The 24496-nt window shown below is 38.8% G+C and overlaps 1 protein-coding gene across 12 annotated transcripts in view; it reads left to right on the top strand.

Annotated features, from left to right (window-relative positions):
* The window catches only part of TCF4 (transcription factor 4), a 349754-nt gene that overhangs the window by 108447 nt on the left and 216811 nt on the right, over positions 1–24496 (top strand). For all 12 annotated transcript variants that reach the window (XM_019794601.2, XM_034642406.1, XM_019794595.2 and 9 more), the window contains 2 exons: positions 7466–7527; positions 11042–11138. In XM_019794601.2, coding sequence (XP_019650160.1) covers positions 7466–7527; positions 11042–11138 — 159 coding nt within the window. The remainder of the gene's footprint in view (positions 1–7465; positions 7528–11041; positions 11139–24496) is intronic.

The following is a 24496-nucleotide window of genomic DNA, read 5'->3' as shown; positions in this document are numbered from 1 at the left end:
TTCTTGCCTCAAGTTATTCATGGCTCTCTGCTTTCTGGGCTCTTGCTTAGAATGATGAGTTCTTGGGGGCGCCTGGATGGCATAGTTCATTAAGTGTCTGACTCTTGGTTTCAGCTTAAGTCATGATCTCAGGGTCATGAGATCAAGCCCTGTGTAGAACTCTGTGTGGAGTCTGCTTAAGACTCTCTCTCCTCCTCCTGCCACTCCCCTGTGTGTGCTCACTTTCTCTCTCTCTCCCTAAAAACAAATAAATCTAAAAAAAAAAAAAGAATGATGAGATCTTGGGAGGATTAACTTCTCTTTAAGAGGAAGTATCTGACTGGTTAGTTTCAAACATTTGAAATGGAAGGTTGCTAAATAAGAGTGTTTCACATTAAGAGTATTCGAGTTAGAATATTATCCAGATTTGATGATCTTTGATACTTCCAAATGATGTGGATTGACCTAAAGACTTCAGGGTTACTTTTTCCTCAATTTCGTACTATAACCGTTTACTTAGCTTGAGTTCTCAAGACGGTTTCTGACTTTCAGAATGACAAACACCAGCACATTTATAATGTAATAGTAATGCATTTTATTTTGTTACTTTCATGTGATCTGACTTTCATGTTATATGAAAATGTGTTTCCCGTTTTATAGCACCGCAAAATGCCATTAACTCCATATTTTTAATATCTGAGATTATTTAGTTTTTCATTTTTTGAAAAAGTTTGTTTGAACTTGAGGAAAATAATATTCTCTAAAGAATGTTCTACGGGACAAATTAAGTTGGAAGTTAGTAAAGGCTAAAATATTGGAATAATTCCTCTCTGAACAAATTTTCCTACTCTACTTTCCACCCAGTATTTCCACATTTTACCTTTTTTTGGTGCATTTCACCTTCTTACACAAATATATATTTATATAGTGAACTATAAAGTCATCTTGTACTTGACTTTTTGAATTTTCAGATTTATTTGGTAAGGAAACTCATTAGTGCTCAGAGAGCCTGCATTGATGGCAATGATCTGAAAATGGAATGCCCCGGTCTCTGTTCCTTATGTCCGAAGTATCTTCAAATTTGTGTGAGACACGTCACCATAACCCTCATCTTTTGCTCAGTCAGATTTGGAAAGTGCTGGAAGTTTCTTGTTAGTGCTGTGATCACTCATTATGAAGCATATCTTGTTTCTTATGGATGAAGAAAGAAGTGATCGTGGTTGTATGGACATTGTCCACTAATACTTGAAGCTTTTCAACTCTTCCTTCATCTGTACTAGTACTCAAATTTGACTTCAAATTACTCTACTTAGAGCTCTTATTATACTGGGTGCTAATGAAAATGTGCACATCCTTAACACGCTCTTTGCTGATGAAATATTTTGAACTCTAAATTCATCTGGCACTGACGGAGAGCATATGCCATCTCAGTTTGTGTGGAGGGCTCAGCCAAGGGTTCTTCCTGGACTAGGAAATTAGTAGGAGCCACAGATGTACCCAGTCTGTGAGTCTCCATGACGGTGTGGAGGATGTTTAATGGTATCTGTTGTTGCAGAGTGAAGGATTTGAGACAGCGTAGACCTCAACATGGTTCGGGGTGATTCTTTTTCCAGGAAGAACTTAGCCTCGATCTCCCAATGCATTCTGAGTGCGTAGAAGCTTTCGTCAGGAAATCAATCTATTTCTACAGGAGTAGGAATTTATAGACTTTTAAAGCAACTCAAATAAAACACTTACATTATTTTTTGACTTCATGGAACTCTAGGGCCTTGGGTGCTTGGCATGATCTGGGCTCTAAGTATGGAAAAGACCAGTACACAACTCTAATTATCCCAAATCAAGAGAGTTAGGTAACTCACACTTGTTTATTTCTTCTTTTTTTAAAAATTTTTTTGTAAATTTTATTTATTTACTTATTTTATTTAAATTCAATTTAGTTAACACTGTTTATTTCCAATCAGGGTTAAACTTATGTAACATTTAGTCTATGCTCTTAGCTTGGGCCTCAGGTCAGCATGCATAACTTTTGAGAGCATTTCATTTGTATAGAACACAAACGTATGTTGCAATGGTGAGAGGTAAAAGGGATATTCTGAAGGTAAATCAAGTCACTAAACAAATCTAATATGTACTGAATTTTCTCTGTGATTTTGCCCTAGAGGTTCATGGAAAAGGTGGAATTTGTTTACTCTAAACTTATTGGCTGTTTCTAAAATCCAGGAGAATATTTGAAAGTCTCTGACCTGTTTAGCAGAACTAGGAGTCATAAAAATGTGAGACTCCGATTTCTTTGAATAAATCACGATTTTATAGATTTACGTGGTTTGTTTATCTTAGATCTTGAAAGGTACTAATAAGTTATGCTCTCATGGGCAGGTGTTGGTTACTGAGGCTTTGCTATGGACCAGGTACTTCCCTAAGTGTTTAACCAGTATAAACTAACTTATTTACTTTAACAATAACTCCTTGAGGTTGGAAATCCTATTATCCCTGTTATCTTCTGTTAGATACCTACTTTGGATGGGTCCTGGGTTTTCGCTTCTGTTTTCCTTGACCTAAGAGGCCATTAAATTTTCTAGGTTGGCAGATGTCCTTAGGGCAAAAATGTCTTCTCTTCCTTCAATTTGATTTTGGCTCGATAATTCCTTATTATCTTCTCAGCTTATTAGTATTTTATTTTATTTTTTTAATAATATTTTTATTATATTAGTCACCATACAGTACATCCCTAGTTTTTGATGTAAAGTTCCATGATTCATTACTTGCATATAACACCCAGTGCACCATGCAATACGTGCCCTCCTTATTAGTATTTTAAAGAATATTTTTAAAAATTTACTCATCATTTTTAGTTTTTTTTGTGGGAAAGTTGTTCAAATATAGTGGCCTTCCCAATTTCCAAGGGTGCAACTCAAACCCACTTATTTTATAGTTGACAAATGTGAGTTCAGAGAGGGCAGTGACTGGCTCAGACCATAGAGCTGGTTAATGCAGAGTGCTGGTGAAATCCGAGTCTCCATCCCGACTCCCAGGGCTGTGTTTTCTGACATTTGTCCAGTCTATCTGATAGATTCGATCTTGCACATAAACAAAGTGGAGATTTGAGTAACCAAATCATAAGTTTAATGAGTGTGGGTGGGGAATCATAGAAATTAAAAATTACTACTGTGTGTCTTTTCTCAAAATAGTGTTTGGTCCTAGTTCTGCCCAAATTTTGCTTTTGTGTTTTGGTGCGGAAATGTAGAGGGACTTACGCAGAACTACCCTAATAGAATGAAATTTTGTGGATTGTCAGGTTGCCTCCTAAACCAGCCGTCAATCCCATAGAAGTTACTAAGTCTGTCCTCATTTAGGTAGGGTAAAATAAATTAGAAAAGTCTGGAACAATGGAACCCATTTTAGTCTTTTGGAAGAATAATTTCTGTCATCCACTTGCTTTTTTCCTTTCCCTTCTGCTGCCCGGATTATTGTGTTTCTGTTATTTATTCCCATCTTGGATGGAGAGTGACAGTAGGACAAGAGAGAGGCAGGAACTAAATGTTCAGACGGCCTCTATCCCAGGCAGTTTCTCATTTGTTATTAGGTTGCCTTAATGGATTTCCGGAGCTATTTGCGTGCTTTTATCCCATGTTCATTGTGAATCTTGTTTCACTCTTTGTTTTGCCCACTCAGTACCTTGTAGAATTTTGACCCCTTTCTAGCAAATATCCAGTCCATCACAGTGTACATTTTGATAAGCTCATCATACCTCTGCTTTACTGTCTCCCTATTTTTATTTTCCAGTCTCTTGATTTCTTCAAATATTTACTTTTATATATTCATGTTGTATATAATTCTATGACCTTTTGTGGACCCAAGAATGGGCATAAACTCCCAAATACTTTAACTCTGCCTGGGAAGACATTTGAGAAGTAACATTCATGATGGTTATGGAAAGAAATGAAGTTCTTTCTAGGGAAGCATTGACAGTGTTGGAGAAGAGCACTCCCTGGCTTTGGCGTTGTCAGCACCTGTGTTTGGTGGCTGCTTGAGAGAGTTTCCTGTTCCACTGAAACCTCAGTGTTCTCATATATGAAATGGGGGTACTGTTAATGCATTGAAGTACCTATGCTTAGTACAGTGTCAGACACCTATGTAAGCTCACTAAACATTAGCTGCTATTAGTTTTTGAGAGATGGAACAGTTTGGGAAGAATAGCAGGTACAAAACCACAGAGGTATAGAAGTGTGTGCAGCGCCTGCATACACCAGCAGGGAACGAGGAACGGCCAAGGGTAGGGCGCGTGCAGGTTTACTAAAAGTGAGTCTGGGCAAGATGCAGATGCATCTGGAAACAGATGTGATGGGAATGTGTATTGAGTACTGCTGAAACTGGCAACCTTGGCAGGAATTTGAAGATCTGGAGCGAGAGAGGCATGTGTTGGAGGTGTGGGGCATGCATCTGTCTTGTGTTCCTGATAAGGCAGGCTGGTGGTTCTCAAACTACTGTGCACATGCAGATGACTTGGGGACCTAATTTAAAGCACAGTTTTCATGAGTGATCCAGACTCCGTTGGTCTGCAGTGAACCCCAAGATGCTGATTTTGAAGTGAATATACAGGTGATCCACATGTAGGGGGTCCTCAGATGCCTTCTGAGATGTATTGAATGAATAGTTGAGGAAGTGCTAACTAACTGGCAGGCCTGATGAAGCTCAGTGGGAGGGAAGATGGAAACAAATGACTTAAAAGCAACATGTTTACATTCATTATGAGTTACAAATCTCAGTGCTTTCCCTCTGTGGCCTCTTGCTCTTGGATAAATGAGCACCCAGCTATACAGATATTTTTTCAAAGAAAAAAGTATAATCAGAAATCATACAATTGTCCTATTAGGTTTGGGAGAGCTAGAGATTGGTCCTTATCTGTTAGATCTAGCAGGAGGCCAGGGGATGGAAAAGCCTGTTAAAAAGAGATCAGTAAAAGGGAGGAAGCAGAAAGGATGGTGGAGCAGCGTGAGGTCCGGAAATGAGAAAGATGGAAATGAGAAAGGATGGGAAAAGAGCAGTCAGATCTGATTGGTTGGGAATCTATTTGTGAAGGAACCCAGCCAGTATTTAACCTGTTTTGAAAAAGCTAGACTTCCAGCATTTTTAATTAGTGGATTGCTCGCTTTTGAAATTGCCCAGTTGGGAATACTCAAGTTTTGATGTGTTTTATCTGCCCGCTAATTAGCAGGCTGCTTAGTTGACCATCATTTTCCCTTTATTCTGTGGACAGAAGATGTTTATGAAGGTCTCCTGAAACACTCCAGCTCAAGTCTGGGTTAAAAGGCATAAGTCACCGTGTATTTAGTAAGAGTTCATACTAAACCATAAATTAAATTCTAGTACATCTTTTCTCCAACTCGCTTCTTCCTTTTTGCTCTTTAATGTGATTTTTCCCTCCACACTGGGCTTCTCAATCTAGACACAATTGATACTTGGGGGCAGAGCATTTTTTGGTTGTTGTTGTGGGAGGGCAGTTTAGCAGCACCCCCCGGCCTCTAGATGCCAGTGGCACTGTCCTCCCCACCCCTCCCCCCCGCCCCAAACTGTGACAACCAAAAATGTCCCCAGACATTGCCAAATGCTTTCTGGGATCCAAAATCACCCCCCGTGTGAGAACGATTCCTTTTTCCTCCTTGTCTCTGCCTGCTTTTTGTGTTTAAAATTTTCCTTAAAAATTGGACAGATAAAATGTGTCCAAACAATATGAAATCTTGTGGAATATAGATTCAACTCTGTTCCCTTTATCACTTTTTGGCCAAATGTAAGAGGAACAATCTCTCGAATTAATCCAGACTGTCTGTTTCAGGTGAAAAGGAAGTCAAGACATGCCAGATTTCTGAAAATCCAGTGGTTGAGAGATTTTTGTCATTTATACTTATTGTTGCCGAAAATATTTGATTTTTGGTTAAGGATGAAGAGAACCATAGAGGCTTGCAAAACTGCCAAATCCAGAGGGTTCTAAGTCACTTCTCTGAGTATTTCAGTTCAGCATACCCATAGGCCAGGAGATGAGGTTGTTAAACAGCGGATTTGGGGAAAGCGTTGCACTTTCTCTCCAGACTGATGCACTACCCCAAGCTTTCCTGATATCCCTTAAAGCTCGCAGTCACTGATTTTAGCTGTCCACGGGGGACTCTATCTTCTGAAGCACCCACAAAAGGAACAGAAATATTTGTTAAAAAAAAAAAGAGAGAAAGAATTAAAGTTTTGTGGTAAAAGTTGTTTTTTGTTGCTGCTGTCCCATCTCTTAAGGTATTCTAAAACGCTGTGTGCTCCACTGTACCCAACAACAAATCAATTAATTATGCTATGATTATTTCTTCTGATAATAAAATAGCAATAATAAAAGGAAGGACAGTAGTGTATTAGGAGAATAAACAGTATCACTGAAATCTTAGGAAGCACAATAAATGGGATTATGTCTCCTGAACCAAAGTTTCACACCTCCTCCTCCAGTTCTCTCCTCAGAGGAGGTCTGTGGTGGCCGTCTGCTATCAACCATGATCAAAATAATAGGACAGTGAAACTTTTTATGCTTATAAAGGACCTTTCATCAACAATCTCAAAGCCATTTCTAAATATAGAGTGACTGATCTTTAGAACACTTTTATGTTTTATGCAATTGAGATGATAACTTCGCTGCAATACTCTCCAGCCTGAGCATTTTGCCACTTGAAGCCCTGATGGCGTGGTCAGCGTTAGAACTTTGCTGGTCCAGAGTTTAGAATTTCCACTTTCTGATGGTTCATAAAGGTCTCTTCGCTATCACTTATCAAGATAAAACATTGCTTTAACAACTTTAATTTTCACTTCTCAATGCCCAGATTAAGGACTGTAGCCAAGTGGTCAAATCTATTAAAATAATTAAAACACTGAGACAGTGTTGTCTTTACTTAAAACATTAAAAAAAAAACAACATTCTTATATCCTTGTAATGTACTTTTGGAAATAGACTACTGAATCCTCTTTTTGTCTTGTGCATTTTGTTGCATGTCTGTTGTCTGGTGTAATAAGCCTTGCTAGAGAACAAGAAGTATCCAAGAACGTTACGGCACAGATGCTGCTAATGTTGGCGTGAATATTTGTCTTAACTTACCTTTTTAAATATACATTTAAGGTTGTATTAGTGTCGTTTTAAACTTATTTTGTACAAAAGATCTTAATAAAACTTTAAGTGCAGTTTCATGTCTATAAAAGTTGAGGCTATGAAACACTGAAGCATGGAAGTAATTTTTATGTTCATACCTCTGGTTCCTGAGGGTCCAGTTCATTTCTGCTGTGAATTTAAATGAGTTAATTTAAGTAGATGGGTCAGAAGCCACTATCATCGTGGTAGCCCCATGCCTGATTCTTAATTAAAGGCAAGAGGAGATTAATTTGAAACATTAATTTGAAAGTGCATATACAAAAAGGAAGAATTATTGCAAGAAAGCCTAAAGAACTTTTCTCTTGTCCCTAGGTGTAGAAGACAGAAGTAGCTCAGGGTCCTGGGGGAATGGAGGACATCCAAGCCCGTCCAGGGTAAGTATATCTAATCTTTTTTCCCACAGCCAGACATCCCGCATATGTAAATTGACAAACTGAAGGTGAGTTTCTCTCTCTCTCACACACAAATGCACAGACATATATGCGCATACTAAGTTTAATGAGGATCAGCTTGTGTTTGCGATTTGATTTTTTTTCCATTCTCTTATTGGATGTTGTTACTGAATTTGACACCTGTTCCACTTCTGCTAACCAGAAGAAAAATCCTTCATTAAATATTTGGCCTTACTTTGCCAGTTATTGATCCAGTATTACAGAAAGTTATTTGTTGTAGATGGCACAACTTTGAAAAACAATCCTAGTGTCCCCGTAATGTACTGGTGTAGATCACAGAATAACTCTGAAGGTGGGGCATGGTTCTACCTGATCAGTGTAGTGTCCCCGTAATGTACTGGTGTAGATCACAGAATAACTCTGAAGGTGGGGCATGGTGTTCTAGCTGATCAGTGTAGTGTCCCCGTAATGTACTGGTGTAGATCACAGAATAACTCTGAAGGTGGGGCATGGTGTTCTAGCTGATCAGTGTAGTGTCCCCGTAATGTACTGGTGTAGATCACAGAATAACTCTGAAGGTGGGGCATGGTGTTCTAGCTGATCAGTGTAGTGTCCCCGTAATGTACTGGTGTAGATCACAGAATAACTCTGAAGGTGGGGCATGGTGTTCTAGCTGATCAGTGTAGGTGTCCCCGTAATGTACTGGTGTAGATCACAGAATAACTCTGAAGGTGGGGCATGGTGTTCTAGCTGATCAGTGTAGTGTCCCCGTAATGTACTGTGTAGATCACAGAATAACTCTGAAGGTGGGGCATGGTGTTCTACCTGATCAGTGTAATCTACATAATGAATCACAGTTGATTTCATTTCACAAACATGGTAGGAACTGCTTTGGTCACCAGTTGGGTTCATTCATTTATTTGGTTTCAGATTTTGCTACTCTTTTTCATGGTTTTCCTTCATGCTTTAGTTGTTAGTTTGGGTGCAATGGGAAGACCATGGAATGGGGTGGGAGTGGGGTGGTGAGGCGATGTGTATTTTTGTGTGTGTATGACCTTGGGCATGTTATTTCACTTCTTTGGTCCTAATTTTTCTAATTTGTAAAATGAAGAAGTAAAGCCAGAAGATCTTTTATGTTCCTTCCCACTTAAAGATATATGATTTTATGTATAATCTGTTTTTAATGGAATCATTTCTAGGCCCCCTAAAATCCATGTCAGCTTTGCTAATATACATCTAAATGCCCCAAATTAAAAATAGACTGAGAGCACATAGTCAAACGAACACGTGCCCCTCCCCCAGCCAGCTGTATAAATGAAGCATTCTGTAGGGAGGGATCATTTTACTGTAAGTATTCACATAAATTTGAGGTGGGGTGTTTCTATTTTGGCAGAAGGAGGCAAGGAAGGTAGTCAAGCTATCCCAATGAGGACATCTCAGCAAGCCACTGTTGTCCATTTCCACCTGTCCTCTGACCCTGTGGTTCTCACTGTGGTCTTCATGGTGCGGCAGGTTCTGTAAGCTCACCAGGAGCTTTGTTGAGCCTCTGCACCAGCTGTCGGGGTTGATATCCTAATGCAGATATGGATGGGTTGAGGAAATCTTTCCTCCTCCTCACGTTACAGGCTGCACTTGCAGAAATAAATCCGTTCCCCTTGACAGCAAGTGTAGGAGATGACAGAATTTCCCCCTATTGTTTAGCTCATTCACGATTAGTGTCTTAGGATTTCTCACTTTCACACACACACTACTTTTAATTTTTCTTCTGAGAACAAGGTCCCTTAGGACCGTCCTTTTATTTCGTTTTCAGTAACTGTCCCGCCAATTTTTTTCAGGGAATATTTCAGGGAATATTTTGGTGAATAATTTTGAGTCAATATTTTGTAATTTCTGTCTTCCCAATCCAGGGAGTTTGCATGTGACAGATTTCTGAGGCTGACTTGTACCGACAGCCATGCTAAGTCCTGTCTTCTCTCATCCTAAAGTGGTGATATTATCCACCACCTTGCAGTACTGTGCTGTGGTTTAAATTAGGTAGTGTATATTAAAGTACACTGTCTAAGATGAGGACACTGAATAAAGAAAAATCAGTCTTATACAGTGGCCGGCATAGACTAAGTGAGTGCAAAACCCATGCTAGGTATTTAAAAAAAATAACATCTTTGTATACACTGACATTTTGGCAGCATTAGATTTACAGTATCATTCAAGTTAATTTTTCTAAATGAGGAAAAATGATAAAAAACAGGATTATTTGGAACCTTAAGGGTTCCAATTATTCTCTAGTGAAGTGACGTGCATTCTCATTTTTCAGACAGCATCCGTCTTTTTTTGTGTGGGCAGATTCTGCCCTTTGGCTAACATGCCAACTGATACCTCTGAGTAAATTTGACTTGGTCTTTATGGGCAGTGCAACCAGCTGAGCAGATCGACTCCCCCCCCCTTTTTTTTTCCTTTTTGGTTACTTGATGCACCTTAGTCTGAAATTTGAACCCTGTAATATAGGTGATTTTAACTTTTCCTCTATGTTATCAGATTCTTCCAAATAAGTAGGTAGTTTAAAAACATTATTTTAATTTTAAATTCCATTAAAATAACGAGATAATCATAATCATGACAAATTTCTGCCAAAAAGTAACGTCTGCTTTAAAACTTTTTTTGTGGCATACTTTGTCCAAATCCAGAAGTACTAATTTGTGCTAAAGTTTTGGTGTTCCTTCCTAGTCCTGTTGTAATAATTTTAACGTTCTTACATGTTAATTACTTATGGAATGATCCTGTTCTTTTACAACCACAATAACAACTGTAACAAAACATGGAAATTTCAATATTGTAAAACCAAATGTTGTTTAAAAGGCTGCATTTTGGTCTTCTAAAAGCAATTCACTATAGGCTATGGGTCATTCTCCCTGATGGCCCAATCTTGCTTTTTTTCTTTTTTTAAATAACGTGGGCTTGCCAGTGCCTGGGTGGCTCAATCCGTTAAGTGTCTGCCTTTGGCTCAGGTCATGATCCTGGGGTCCTGGGATTGAGCCCCTCGTCCGGCTCCCTGCTTAGCAGGGAGCCTGCTTCTCCCCCTCTCTCTGCCGCTCCCCCTGTTTATGCTCTCTCTCTCTCTATCAAATAAATAAATAAAATCTTAAAAAAAGATGTGGGCTTACCAAAATAATAACTTCTAATATTTATAGTGTATTTTATATGTGTCAGGTGTTTTACATATATTATTTCATTTAATCATGTCAACAACTTCCTGCAGTTGATTCTGTTATTATTTATAAGATTTCACAGCTACCATGAGGAAAACCGGAACTCTGTAGACTCTAGAGCCCTCACTTACCCACTGGACCTGTGAAGAGGCAGGTCCCTTATAATGAGGTTCCATAGTGGGAATGTGGACTTCAGTTTCTTTGGATCGCGGAGCTGTCAGTAGGGAGGATATTTATATGCTGATTTATTCAATGTGAAATGAAAACTTATGATGTTGTTTTATTTTCAGAACTATGGAGATGGGACTCCCTATGACCACATGACCAGCAGGGACCTTGGGTCACATGACAATCTCTCTCCACCTTTTGTCAATTCCAGAATACAAAGTAAGACCAATTTTAAATTAACATGCACTTTTCAAATGCTGATACTTTACCATAGAAAGGGGAGAATACAGTGCAGACAGACGATCTGTTTTTAGGGACTTGGATATTTATCCAGTTCACTCTAGTAATTAAATTGCAGAAAAATACTGACAGTTTATGCTTGGTAATCGTGCGTAAAGGACTACGTTTTATAACCATGCGGAATTAACAGGATTTCAGTGATATCGAATCGCCGTGGAAATTTTGTCTTCCTTAGGTATAAAGCTCTTATCTCAGTTTCAATATTGCAATACTTGTTTTCTGATTTAAGGTTGATAAATTTAAAGTGGTGGATATTTAAAATAACAATATCTTCGGGCTTGTGTGTTGGCAATGATATATAGTCCGGGGTTATAGAAACTCCTTTAATAATAGGTTTGGATTGCTGAAATCAGAGTAGTATATTCAAGTTGAATTATAAGATCTGGTTGTGTATTTATCTTGGTGTGAGCTTTTTAGTGTTGATGGTCTAGGCGGACTGTATGTTACTTCACTGGAAGCAAGCTACGCTTGAGACAGTTTGCTAGTTTCCAGCATGTCCTTCATACTGGCATCTTTCAAGTATTTTTCTGTTTCGTTTACCCTGTAGGGATGCGTGTGTAACAGCAGTAACCTGAATAATGAGCAATTGCAGGTTTCTTCAGTTTTGAGTGAAACAGTGATCTTTGTTCTAGTAAATGTGGTTTTTAAAAAAATCTTAATAAATCTCTCAACTTGGTCAAATTCTATTGCAAATCCATCAATAAATGAAGTTAAATTTCTTGGCAGAAGGCATTGGACCATACTCCAAGAAAAACACACAGCCATAATTATATCACTCTGAAACCATAATTGCAAATGCTTCTAAAGAATGTCCCTATTTTTAAGCCTTGGGAGCTTGTTATTTAATGTATAGATAGTCCTTGAGTCTCAGTCATTTTTTCAAAAGTCACATCAAATCCATCTAAAGAAATTTCAGGTATTTAACACAAAGTAGACAAAGCAGAGAAATACTAGCAACGTATTTTAAGTGGGTGATATCATATGTTTGTGCCTTTATATATTCCAGCTTTGAGAACAATGAAGTTGTGTTTGATCATTGGTTGTTCTTATACTTGTGCTCCTTTTACTTTAAAATGATAAATTTCACATCTATGTTTTAATTTTGTGGCCAAAGCCAGCTTCCCAGTTTTTTTTTTTTGATCAGTTGTTGATAGGGAGGTACAACAACTTTCCTATTTTAATACAGATACAGAAGACTAGATATATTTGTCAACTTAGATTTTAAATAAGAACAACTTTGGACTCTTCAGTGACAATAGTACTAATATTAAATTCTAACACCTTCTCAAGTCATCCTCACTCAATTTCATAAAATAGAATAAAAGATTAACTTGAACATAATAATCTTGGGAAGTAGTGCTTCCACTGCATTTTAAAGAACTCCTTTGGAAGATTCTAAAATGATTCTCTGATGAGTGAAAGTAAAAAAGAATAAATGAATTGCTACTCATATTTAGAAGTTTATGTTAGGTACATGATACAAAGTTTTCCTCAAGAATAACTTGATAAATTAGTATCATGGAATACACCAAGCAATACAAGGATATTAAACATTTGTTCTTGTTCATCCATCCTCATGGGCAACAGTTTTACCAGCCAAATTCGTTTTTCCATCCAAATAGTATTTAAAATATACGTGGGCCGAGAGCCTGGAGCTAGAGCCCAGAGAGCTGACTCTTTTCACTTAGTTGTTGTTTAAACTGAAAGTCCATGTCAGCTGTGTTCTTTTATCCCGTCTGCCCTCCTTCCCATTAAACTCTTAAATATGGAGGCCAAGACAGTCTCCTGCATTGTGATAGGAAATGCTACTATGTCCGGGAGGCTCCCACCCACTGTTCCCCATGAAAGGACTTCTCTGTTAGATAAGCTGTCTGGTCTGAAACATGGCTCTTTATTGTTTACAAACTGCTACATTTTCCACCTCAAGCAGATTTTTGCACAGAATAGATTTGTGCTGGGGCTAAATGGTTTATCTGACATTAACGGCGCAGTGTCAGACTGGGGTCAGGGAAGTCGCCCTCGGAGCGAGAGGGCATGGCGCAGTCTGCAAAAAAAGGAAAAAGACATTTAAACAACTGTGAAATACCTTGCATTTTTAGCTTGGAAAATAATTTAAAAATATTTTTAGAGGACTGGCCATGCTGCTGCATTAACTCTTTCCACCCCTGTCATTTCTCACAACATCCCAAACGCCTTCTTGATCTGCTTGACTATCTCAGGGCTAGATTAGGGGAACAAAGATTCTCATTGATTTTTGCCCAAGCTACTGTTTATTTAAAATAAAACCACTTTCGAGATGGGCCCTGTTTGGTGTTTATGCTGTGCTTTTATAAAGAGAAGATAGGTTGTTTTCCAGAAATTAAAGACAACTGATTTACAAATGGAGACGAAGACAAAATAAGATCTATTAGTGTAACCAACAGTTTGAATTCACGGAATACATGGTTTATTCTGAACTGCTCTTTGTGTCCAAATCCGTATTCGGTGCCATGATCTTTGCGGAAGTTTTCATTCTACCAAAAGAAGGCATTAGACTTCACTGGAAGTTTTTGACAACAATCAATACCTGCCTACAGAATCTTTAGTTTTCATTAAAACTACAAAAGATTTCTTTACATGTCAAAGATTTAATTCTGCTGTGATGTCACATTAGGGTAAAAGCTATAGCATAAGAAATAAATCAGCCACTTTATTGGACCAGATTCTCTATTGTCAAATCAATCAAGCCTGTGACTGAATTAGGCGTCTGCTACAGAAACAAGTGACACTAATTTTACGGGAAGGAGTTATTAACTGCAGATGACCTGTTTTTTTAAGTAAACTGTTCATTTAGCAGGGTTTTATTTTATTGCAAGGAAAGAAAAAAAATAATGAACTGCTCTCTCCTTTTGGGAGTGCATTATTATTATATATTTTGTTCTTAATGGCAATACACTATTTTGGAGAAATGATACAGGCATTGCCAACATTTGCTCATAAACTCTTATGGCAACAAAACTCTTTATTACAACTCGGAATTTTTTGATTTCACAGAAATGGTTTTGCATAAATGTTCCAATTTTTGTGATAAAATACTTAAGTTTGGCACCAAAATACCAAAACTCAACTTATTTGTGCATCTCAAATTTTTGCAAAATGGTATATAATTTATAAGAGTACTAGAATATCTCCATTAATTTATTCTTTTAGAAATAAGCCTACATATCTGAATGTAATATCCTATTTGATAGTTTGTGAATCCCTAAAGTAAAAATTAACAAATGAATACAAGCGCACTTGCATGCATGCATGGGTGTGTCTGCGTGCGCACACACACCTATCCTGCTAGAATTAATGACCCCTCTTGGTTTATAAGGCTGCACCACTTCTTCCATTACTGTCTGTAGTTATAGTTGCCATACAGAGATTTGGAAGTTGATATTGTGTAAATCCTTTAAAGGAAAACATAACTACAATAAACAAAAAAGCCAGCCCCAAATTAAAAAAAAAAAAGTGTGCATGACTTCTTGTTTTCCTTCTCATGTGGCGGGGTCTGGAGGAGTTGAGAGACTATAGCAGTGAGTCATCTAGCTGACTGCCTGCATGACCAATTCAGGTATATACTCTCTTTTTAAAATGTTATTTATTTTTTTATTGAGGTATAATTGACAGATGAGATTATATTAGTTTCAGGTGTGCAGCAAAGTGATCCAATATTTGTATATTCTACTCTTTTACCTGACATTTCCTGAATCCTCAATCACTGCTTTCATTGGGCAGAGACAAGCAAGCCGGTTTGCATTTTTGCTTCTTTGAAATGCCATGTCCCGTTTCGCATCTGGAAAGAAGAAATTACATTTTCTTTGTGACTGCTTATGGTTATTAATTATAATAATGTACACTTGATCTGTTGGAAACTTGTTTGCTGCAGGTTTTAAACAGTTTGATTAAACCTTTATAGGTGGTCAGTGAGTAGCTTTCAGTATATGCTGATGGGACAGAGGGGCCATGGGTCTGAGTCTTGTGTTTTTAAAAGAATTATATGATATGGAATAGTTTGAAAATACTAACAAGAGCTATATGCAGAAGAGTATGGATTTTTTTAAACATTCCTGTCCCTGCTTGTTTTCTTGCAAGCATTAAACTTTTGCAGGTAATTGCCCAAATGTTTTTACAATGGGAAACAATATATTTTCTAGCTAAAACTTTTTGATATGAGGAAGGACCTAAGCATGCATTTTCCTTCTATTGTTCCAGAGCCTTAACTGAAAACCAGATTGTTTGAGTGAGCAAGTTGCCAGTAAGATTATAGAAATGCATCGGTAACTGAAGGATGTGAAAAGTGATACTTTTGTACAGTTGGGTGCAGCTTAGTTCAACATCAGCGGCTGTGTTTTTATATGTCCCATTGTGAATGGTTCGGTTTCCTTATTGTGGTGTTTGGTTCTAGTCCCACTAACGGTACTCTACCTGCCCTAAATAATTTCCCACCATAGAGTAACTGTTTCTAAACTAGCTCAGTGGAACATTTTACTGCAGGATTAGATCGGGGTTTCAGGCAGAACTGAAGAAAGCTGCTGGCTTATAGGATGACCTTTGAATCTCATCTGGGTTAGCGGTTGATATTTTGATTTGGTTACTGTGGTCATATTGTGACAGCTGCTAGCTCATTATAATTCGGTTCCACTGCTCCGTTTGCCTAGCAGGAATATTTAGGTTTGTATTACTTCAAAGTGTTTATGACTACCCTGAGTTTAGCCCAGCGTAAAGGTGAAGTGTTGTGAGTGTTTTCAAATCCCTTTGGCCGAGGCCAGTGGCACAGTCTTCTTGTAAAATGGCGAATGTGAGTAGATGCTAATACAGGGAGTTTTTCTTTTCATTGTAAAACTGGAAATAAACCTAAATGAAGAGGCTTTTACTAGGAAAACTGTTTTGAAAACCTTAACGTGCATTAACCACAAAGAGACATCGTTTTTTTTTCAAAGCATGGGTAAGATTTAACTTGACCTCTTTGTCAGATGTTTTCTTTCCACGCAGGAATTCAAATATTTGAAAAAAAACAAAATCTGTATAACGATGGCAAGGGTTTGATTTTCTACAGTGCCCGAGGTCAAATAATATTTTAGTAACTTCATGAAAATGGAATTGTGACTATGGATGTCAGCTCTAGACATTTTAGTTCACTTTTAAATTGTTCTGAAGTTTGATAGTGATAGCAGGCTGCTTGCAGCTTCATTGGTTAGGGACGTCTGTGTATTCTCTCAGTGTCGTCTTTTTTTAATGACCCTTTTTTTTTTTTTTTTGCTTGAGGTTATCATGATATCATCTGTTATCTATTGGACTGATAATGTGGTAGCAAGCAATTGCTGAGAGAGAAACATTTAATTGTGGTGTTTTTTGTTTGCTTTCTTTGTTCGGGAGTTTTGTTGTTTGAAGATGTTAACTTAAAATGTCTTCCCGAAGTATTAACAAATAAGACTATTTTAAGTGTCTTCCCAAGTGATACTACTAATCCTGATTTTGAGCTAAGGCTGGGAGGTAAAGAACTGCCTTTTCTACTCTCTGCTTTGTTGCAACCGTGGGTGGTTCAGGTCAGGTTTTTTCACATCTCTAGATTGAGGATGGAACAGACCTTTGGATGATCTCTGAGGTAATTTTCTCATCTAATGGTCCATTGATCTTTTAGGTATGCCATTTTATCCTTCTGCTTTATTTTATCTTTAGAGATGTTTTATCATTATTTCTAATCCATTCATCTCTATTTTATGATACCTTCAAGTAACTTTGCTAGTGATGTGTTTTCCAAATGTTATTCTTTAAAGCCTGATTCAAATGGGTGTTTCTTTTCTACCTCAGCTCATTACGTATCTATAGTTAAGGGATTAGATTGATTGAGGATAAAATAATAACTCATTAAGTTACATCACCAGGAGAAAAGTGTTACGCCTGGGCCAATGCCTGGCATAGAGTTGTAGGACCTCAATAGATGGCTGTTTAGTGGTTTCATTCATGAATAAATCAGGAAATCAGATATAGAGGGTTTAAGTCCTGAATGAAAAGCCCATAAATTAAAATCAGGCCTCCATCTATCTCACTGTATCAGGAAGAAAACCCTCCACCAGAGCCAGTTTAACAGAAATTCATTCTATAGTACTATATATCCTTGACTGCACAGAATATTCTAACATCAGGGAGCAGACCATACTACAACGTGATGGATTTGTTACCAGACATACCACAAAATATTTGATTTATAAAAAATAAGTAATGTCATTCTTTTTTTTTTTTTGAAATGCTACCGAAAAAAGTTAAGTGTTTCCAGTTTTCAGATAGGAAAAGTTATTTCTTCTTTTCCAATCAAGAAAAATGTCTATCTGTCTTTCATTGGTCTTGCTTCCTTTCCACTCAGCCATTTGCTGTACACTATACTAAAATGAATGCTGTGATAATCAAATACTTTCAGAGTCAGGTTTTATGAAATTTAGAAGAACTGATAGCAGAAAAACATTATGAAAACTATAGCCAACAGAAAAGTGTAGCACTTCTAAATACCAGAGGAAGATTTCTCACATAGAAAGTTATGGACTCTAAGAGAAAATACATCATTTTAGAGTTAAATAAAGGTAAAAAGTAGTTTGTGTTGGGGAGGAATGCTTTTGCTTAGAAGTAATGGAAAATGTGACTAATGGTTGCTTAAGAAGAATTTTTCTTCTACTAGAAGTCTGGTGGTAGGCTGCTGCTAAAATTGGTTTGCAGCCCAGTGATACCCAGGCAGGTGTCTGGGTGATTCTTTTGTGCTTTCCCTCATTGTCTCAAGATGACTGTCACAGCTTCAGATGTCAAGTGTGGGTCTGATGAAGCAAGAAGCAGGGAAAAGGGAGTCCGGTAGTGTGACCCCTCCTCCCCTGAATCCCATGGCTATCTCCAGTTACCAAGTTTGGGTGGGGGTGGGGAGGTATGCAGTAGCTCCTCCCGCTTAGTTAATAGAAAGAGACAAGAGAGAAGGGAGTTGGGAATGCCTCTCAGGCTTGGTGACTTACAGGGTTTTAATTTAGTTTCTTCTCAGAGAAAATTCATAATTTTCAACTTCACAGTCTGGAAAGGTAAGAACAAGGCTCAAACTTTCATGTAGTAAGAAAACTATGAAATGGGCCTCAACTCTAAATTCTGGTCCGCAAGTTAGAGAAAGGGACAAAGAGACGTGGAGTAGAAAAAAAAAAAAAAGCTAGTTGAAATGAGGGAGGTGGAGAAAGTAGAGATGTGAGAGTCACCGCCAGGAAGGAGTCTGAGGCAGGCTGTTCTCACTTCCGCCCTGAGGCTTGCACCTTCCTTGTCCTCATTCTCTGAGCGAGGCAGAGCCAGCCCTCCACATGTATGCATTTTCAAGTTCCCGCCACTCTGCAGAGTGCCCTGATTGTGCATCAGACCCTTAGCTCCGGCTAACAGTCTCTTCTACAGTCCCGTTGGGGGTCCTGTAACAGCCATTCAGAGCAGGCCTGGCATCCTGGAGCCACAAGGTCCCAGGACATGCCACAACAAGTGCCAGGCAGAGATCTTCTCCCTGCGCCACTGCTGAACGGTGTGCTTACCTCTAACACTCTGCCATCTCACCGTGAAGCACTCACACAAGAATGCCCATTGTTCGGGACAAAAAACACCCCTCTATTTTATTTTAACATGTACACCATTGTATTTGTTGATCTTTAATGTGGAGGATTAAGTGCAGCCAAAAGACATTTAGTTTTAGTGAACACGCCAAGACTGCATGAGATTGTGGTGAGAGCTGGATTCAACTTTTAGCCAGAAGTTTCCCATCCCTGTTGAACACAATCATGGCATGAATCAGGCCAATGAGAACATAGGCAGGGGGAATGACCATATATCATTAAGGGAAAACTGGATGTGAAACAAGCAGTGCTGTTTCTATTGAGTGGTCAAAGTTTTCGCTCAGTTTCTCAGTGGAAAGTTGGCGTCTTGGAATTTTGCAGAAGGTTGATATTTAAAAGATGCCTGTGATAGCATTAACCAGTAGCATGCTTCTTGACTGGATCCTTGAGTGGGGGGATTAAACACTCTGAGTTTCTCAAAACTTCCATTGCCCCTTGGCTCCAGGAGAAGCATCAGTTCATTTATAGGGTCTTGGAACTAACGTCCATGAAAGTTGTGTTTCTACCTTAAATGCCATATGGATCGTCAATAAAAATGAGCCTGTTTTCTCTGTTCACATTATCACCTTCCTTAGGACCACAGCGGTTAGTTTTAAGCACTGCAAGTCTCGAGAGGCACTGTGGAATAGTAGATTGGGCCAGGAGTCAATGCAGCCTTAGTCTTGACTGTTCCACTTTCTGGTGCTAGGACTTTGGATAAGTTTCTTAGGATCCCCACCCTTCTCACTTCTGTGAGTATTACCTGTCATACCTAGCCCTCCCCCACCCCTGCCAGAATCACTGTGAGCAGGGCAGTAAAGTGACACACGTTAGGACAGCTGCTCTGTGATTGTTATCTTATGCATTGCAAGCCTACACATTGGTGCTCCGTCACTTCTGTCTGCAATTAATTGAAAACTGTATGCTCTTTGGGTCTTGGGTGCTAGCAGCTTTAAGACAACTTTACCTTCTAAGGAGATTAGAACAGAAGGCAAGAACAGGTGGAGATAGTCTAGAATATTTGGTTCTCTAAACATCAAGACCAAGATTTCTTTTTTAGCCAATTCACAAAAAACAGTAAGCCTCTAAAATAAGTTCCTCTTTTGGGACAACTTTGTTGAATTCGGATATGCCCCTTGTGAAATATTTGCCTCCAGCCATTTGTCTTTCCAACTTAAATAATCTCAAATTTCATTGTTGCACATGGCTAAAAACACCTTAGTATGGTATTTGAATGGTGAGGCTAGGAGGCCCACTGGCAAGTTGAGATTTCTTTGCCTTCATTGTAGGCCAACCTGAATAATGAGCAGGTAGGTTGCCTTTCATCCAGGAGATACTATTACACGGACTTTCCACATTCTCAGGAATGTGTTAGAGACTGTCCTCATACACCTCAGTTTGTTCTTCTGGAGAGAAGTTTGGCACAGAAGGTTGCTCTGCATCTGATTATTCTCTGATGCTCTTCATTTCAAAGGGGTTCTGGGTCCTTCCTAAGGAACTGTGTATTATTTTTGAGTAGAAAGAGGTATTTAGTGGATCTCATTTCATTTCCTCTTGCGGAATATCAGGCCTAGGGACCAACATTGCAAGATGTATGGAGCATAGATTGGCATTAAATTAAATTTATTTCTAAGTACGTAATAGATACAGCCCAAACATTTTTCATCTCCTTGATGATTGTTTATTAATCACTTCTCAATTCTTTGACACATGCTTATTTATAAGAAAAACTATGAGGAAGCTTCACTTTAAATTGGTGTAAAATATAGCTGGTGATATTGTTTATATATAAAAGAAAACATTGAGAGCTTTCCCATAGGTTGAAAATCCCACTAAAGCCCGAGTAGTGGTGAAATGGAGAATGATAAGCCAAGCAAGGATTGTTTGCAGCTGGGCCTTGGTTTGACGCCTAGCTTGCTCCTCTCCAGTTGTGTTACCTTGGGCGATCTTTAGTGCTCTGATGGAATTTCTCATCGGAGTCCTTGCTCTGAGTTTAAACGAAGTAACATGAAAAGCACCTGGCACTTAAATTCAGTTACTATGAATTATTATTCCACCCACTTTTATTTTATCTAGGTGGTTTTTCTGTTTATTAGGGTCTGACCAGCTTGGCAAAAGTGATATGCAAACTTGAGAATCATGTCGTGAATTTTGGCAGAATGTGGAAGTGATTAATTAAATGCCACCCCCTCATGGGCCATATTCAAGCTGAATGAAAATACGAAGTGTGTAATATCTGATAACATTTGGTGGAGATGGAAGAGACAAAAGAAGAGAAGGATGAGAAAGAGACACATAAAAATCTAATTTTAGAGCATTCTGCTCACGCAGTACAGTTTTCTACCCTTATACTATCAGCATTGCTGTGGCTAAGTCTCTGAAGTTACTAGGTTACTAATTGCTCTTGCCTTTTCCTCACCTTGACTATTCGGACCACGCTGTACTCTTAACAGTTCAGTAGACAAATCTGAATGCTTCAGATGCAAGCATAAACTCTTTATGTGTAACTGATTGTACTTAATTGGGCAATACCAAATCGTGGAGGAAAATTTATTAGTGACCCTGTCTCCTTCAGAACTTTCAGAGTAATTGGAAGGGAGCCTAGTGTCTATATTTTTGGAAGCCTTACACACTGGTCTCCTGGCGGGATTAAATTCAAGCTCTGTATTGTATGTGTGAGTGTCTTCTTTTGTGTACATGCATGTATGTTTGTACTGCATAGTTTGCCTTTTCCTTACTTATTGATGGTCTCACAAATATTATTTGGAAATTGAAATGCACTGAACATAAATATTTTAACTCTCATGGCAGACTACTTAAGCAGCTGTGGACAACCTCTGTTAGGCATTCTAGTAACTCATGGGAAAATACTAAATAGTAGTTTGCTGGGTAATCTTTTGGTGATCTTAAGTAAGCCATTGTTCATTTTAACCTTGGTTTCCTTATTTCTATTACTGACCTAATTCATGGAAGTGTGGTCAGGGGGGAAAGAGCTCTCTGAAATCTTCTGTTACCTCTAAATAAAAATGTTCTAAACATATATACTTTCAATGATTGCATTTTCCATTCATTGAAAAGTCCTCTATGTAGTTTGAACACCGAATTGGAAATAAAAGAAAGCAGCTCTGCTCACAGGCTTTTAAAGGCGTTTTAATAGTTAATGAGATTTTGCCCCATACCCTCATGAGTTTCATTTAGTTCTCAAGTAAAAATTTACGGCTGTTCTCTCAGCTGAGCTGATACTAGTTTAAGAGTGGAATTGAGTTCACACCTGCTCTAGCATAAAAAGAAGCCTCTCTGTGACTTCTTTAAAACATTCGCAGAGCAGAGCAAGAGAACTCACTATTCCTGTAATTGTGACTACACAGTAATGGTCTTTGCAAACACTAGGGAAACCACTTATAAATTGGTTCTGATTTGCTGATAGTGTCCGTAGCTCGATGCCCTCCCTAAGTTACCTGTGTTCCTGCAGGTGGAATGTGGTTGTGGGAATGCAGTTGGTTTGCATGGGCGCTGGATCTACATTAACACTGTAAAGTGTACCTAAGGGAAAATCTTTGCATTCGCTGGGCCATTTGGCTGTCGACGACCTGGTCTGTTAGTCAGGCAGAGTACAATGGCTTTTCTGAGCGCGCTCGTTAAGGGGCAGGATGTGTAAAGTAGTGTACATTTACGTGGGTAATTAATTATTAGTGTGGGCTTGTAAGTCGGTGATGTAATTTCTAAATTGCAGTACCTGTTAAAGTTTCATCAGAGCAGATCATGTTTCCTTATTAGGACAGAGTATTCCTCCATACAGAAAAATCAAGTGCTCTTCCAGTTCATGTGGAAATCTTAATGACTAAGGGAGGGCTGGTTTTTATATCAAATGCTGTTTTCTTTAGTTATTGTGATCGGGCAATATATTTGAGTGGTTGAATTTAAATAGCATTCCTATATGATAAATACCGTTTTATATGAGTTTGACCGTAGATGACAAGACACTGCTTAAAAAAATATTTTGGCTCATTCTAATATTTGGAGGCTGTTGACTTACCAAAGAAGCCCCCCCCTCTTTCCTCCACCTTATCTCTTTGCAAAACGGTGGGGGTTGTTCATTTTATTACTTCATCACAGGCAAATATTCAGAGAAGGAGCCTTTTCCAGAGGGTAAGTTGGAAGGGGCAGAGAAGATAGAACGTGGATCCTGAGTTCAGTTTTTGGCTTGGTTTTACCACAAGTACTTTTTGCACCTTGGATCTTAGCTGTCTTAATTTTCAGATGGAGAGGAAGTACTCCCCTATGGCAGTTAGGAAAAGGGCAAATTACATATTTGTGAAAGCAAACTGGAATATCTTCCTGTTTTAAGAGTTTGAGTGGCTTCTTGGTAAATAAAATTAATGTGTTACCAGTATGTCTGCAATCATATGGTCCTCAGTATATATATTCCTTTCTATATATATTATATATATATTCCATCTATATAAATTCTATTTTTACTAGAAGCCAGCCCAACTGATAGACTTCAATACTCAAATTAGTCTTTGGTTCATTCATTCGATTTAATCCAACAAATCTTTGTGAAGAGTCTATGCCATACACGCCTCGTGTTAGGTACTAACTACATAGTGATATGCCTCTTTTCTAGCCTTCAGTGTGGCTCATAGTCTAAGCAAGGAATCAGGGTGGTATCAGATAGTTATAAATCAGGACATTAGGGAAATAATCGTGTTTATATAGGGTGCTGTTGGATTATACATCTGTGCTACCAACAACATCAGATTCCTCATAACAATGACTAAAATGTTTTGGTGCTCACTGTGTATCAGGCATGCGCTCAGTACTTGACACATATTATCTTGTTTGTTCTTGCAATAAACCTCTTTGTTAGGCATTGCCATTCCCATTTTCCAGGGAGAGGGAGTGGCAGTTGAGGGTCAGAGAGATTTGGTTGCCTGTCCAGTGTTGTGTAGTGAGGAAGCGGTGGAGCCCAGATTTGAGGCTGTAGCTGCTGAGCGCCCAGACCCTTGTTCTTACCCACCCTGCACTGCCTCACTTGCGAAGAATGTGGAAAGGGTTCCCTGAGGTGCAATAGCAGTTAAGCGTGTGTTCAGCTGCAACTAAGAATCCCCGACAATAGTAGGTTAGTCAAATAAGGATGGCGTTGTTCCTCACTGAAGGGGATGTCTGGGGGTAGGAGGTTGCTTGTGTAGATTCAGCAAACTAGTGCTGCCATCTTTTTCTTTCCTGGCGTGCTGATTTTCATTTTTTTTTTTTTTAAAGATTTTATTTATTTATTCGACAGAGATAGAGACAGCCAGCGAGAGAGGGAGCACAAGCAGGGGGAGTGGGAGAGGAAGAAGCAGGCTCATAGCGGAGGAGCCTGATGTGGGGCTCGATCCCATAACGCCGGGACCACGCCCTGAGCCGAAGGCAGATGCTCAACCGCTGTGCCACCCAGGCGCCCCTGATTTTCATTTTTGAGCTTTTCCTCTCATCTTGCATTTCTTTCAGGATGGCTGCTGAGCCCCAGACAACAGCAGAGTTCACAATAGGAAGCTGGAGAGGCAGAGATTAGAGTATACCTCCATCTCTAGAGTATACCTCCATCTATCCCATTCCATCAGGGAGAAAAAAGATTCCCAGAAACTGTTGACCTTGAGCAGAATTCTG

Source organism: Ailuropoda melanoleuca, chromosome 14, assembly GCF_002007445.2.
Source record: "Ailuropoda melanoleuca isolate Jingjing chromosome 14, ASM200744v2, whole genome shotgun sequence".
Lineage (NCBI taxonomy): Eukaryota > Metazoa > Chordata > Mammalia > Carnivora > Ursidae > Ailuropoda > Ailuropoda melanoleuca.
The sequence above is the reverse complement of the archived record's forward strand: the minus strand, read 5'-3'. Positions and strand labels throughout refer to the sequence as shown.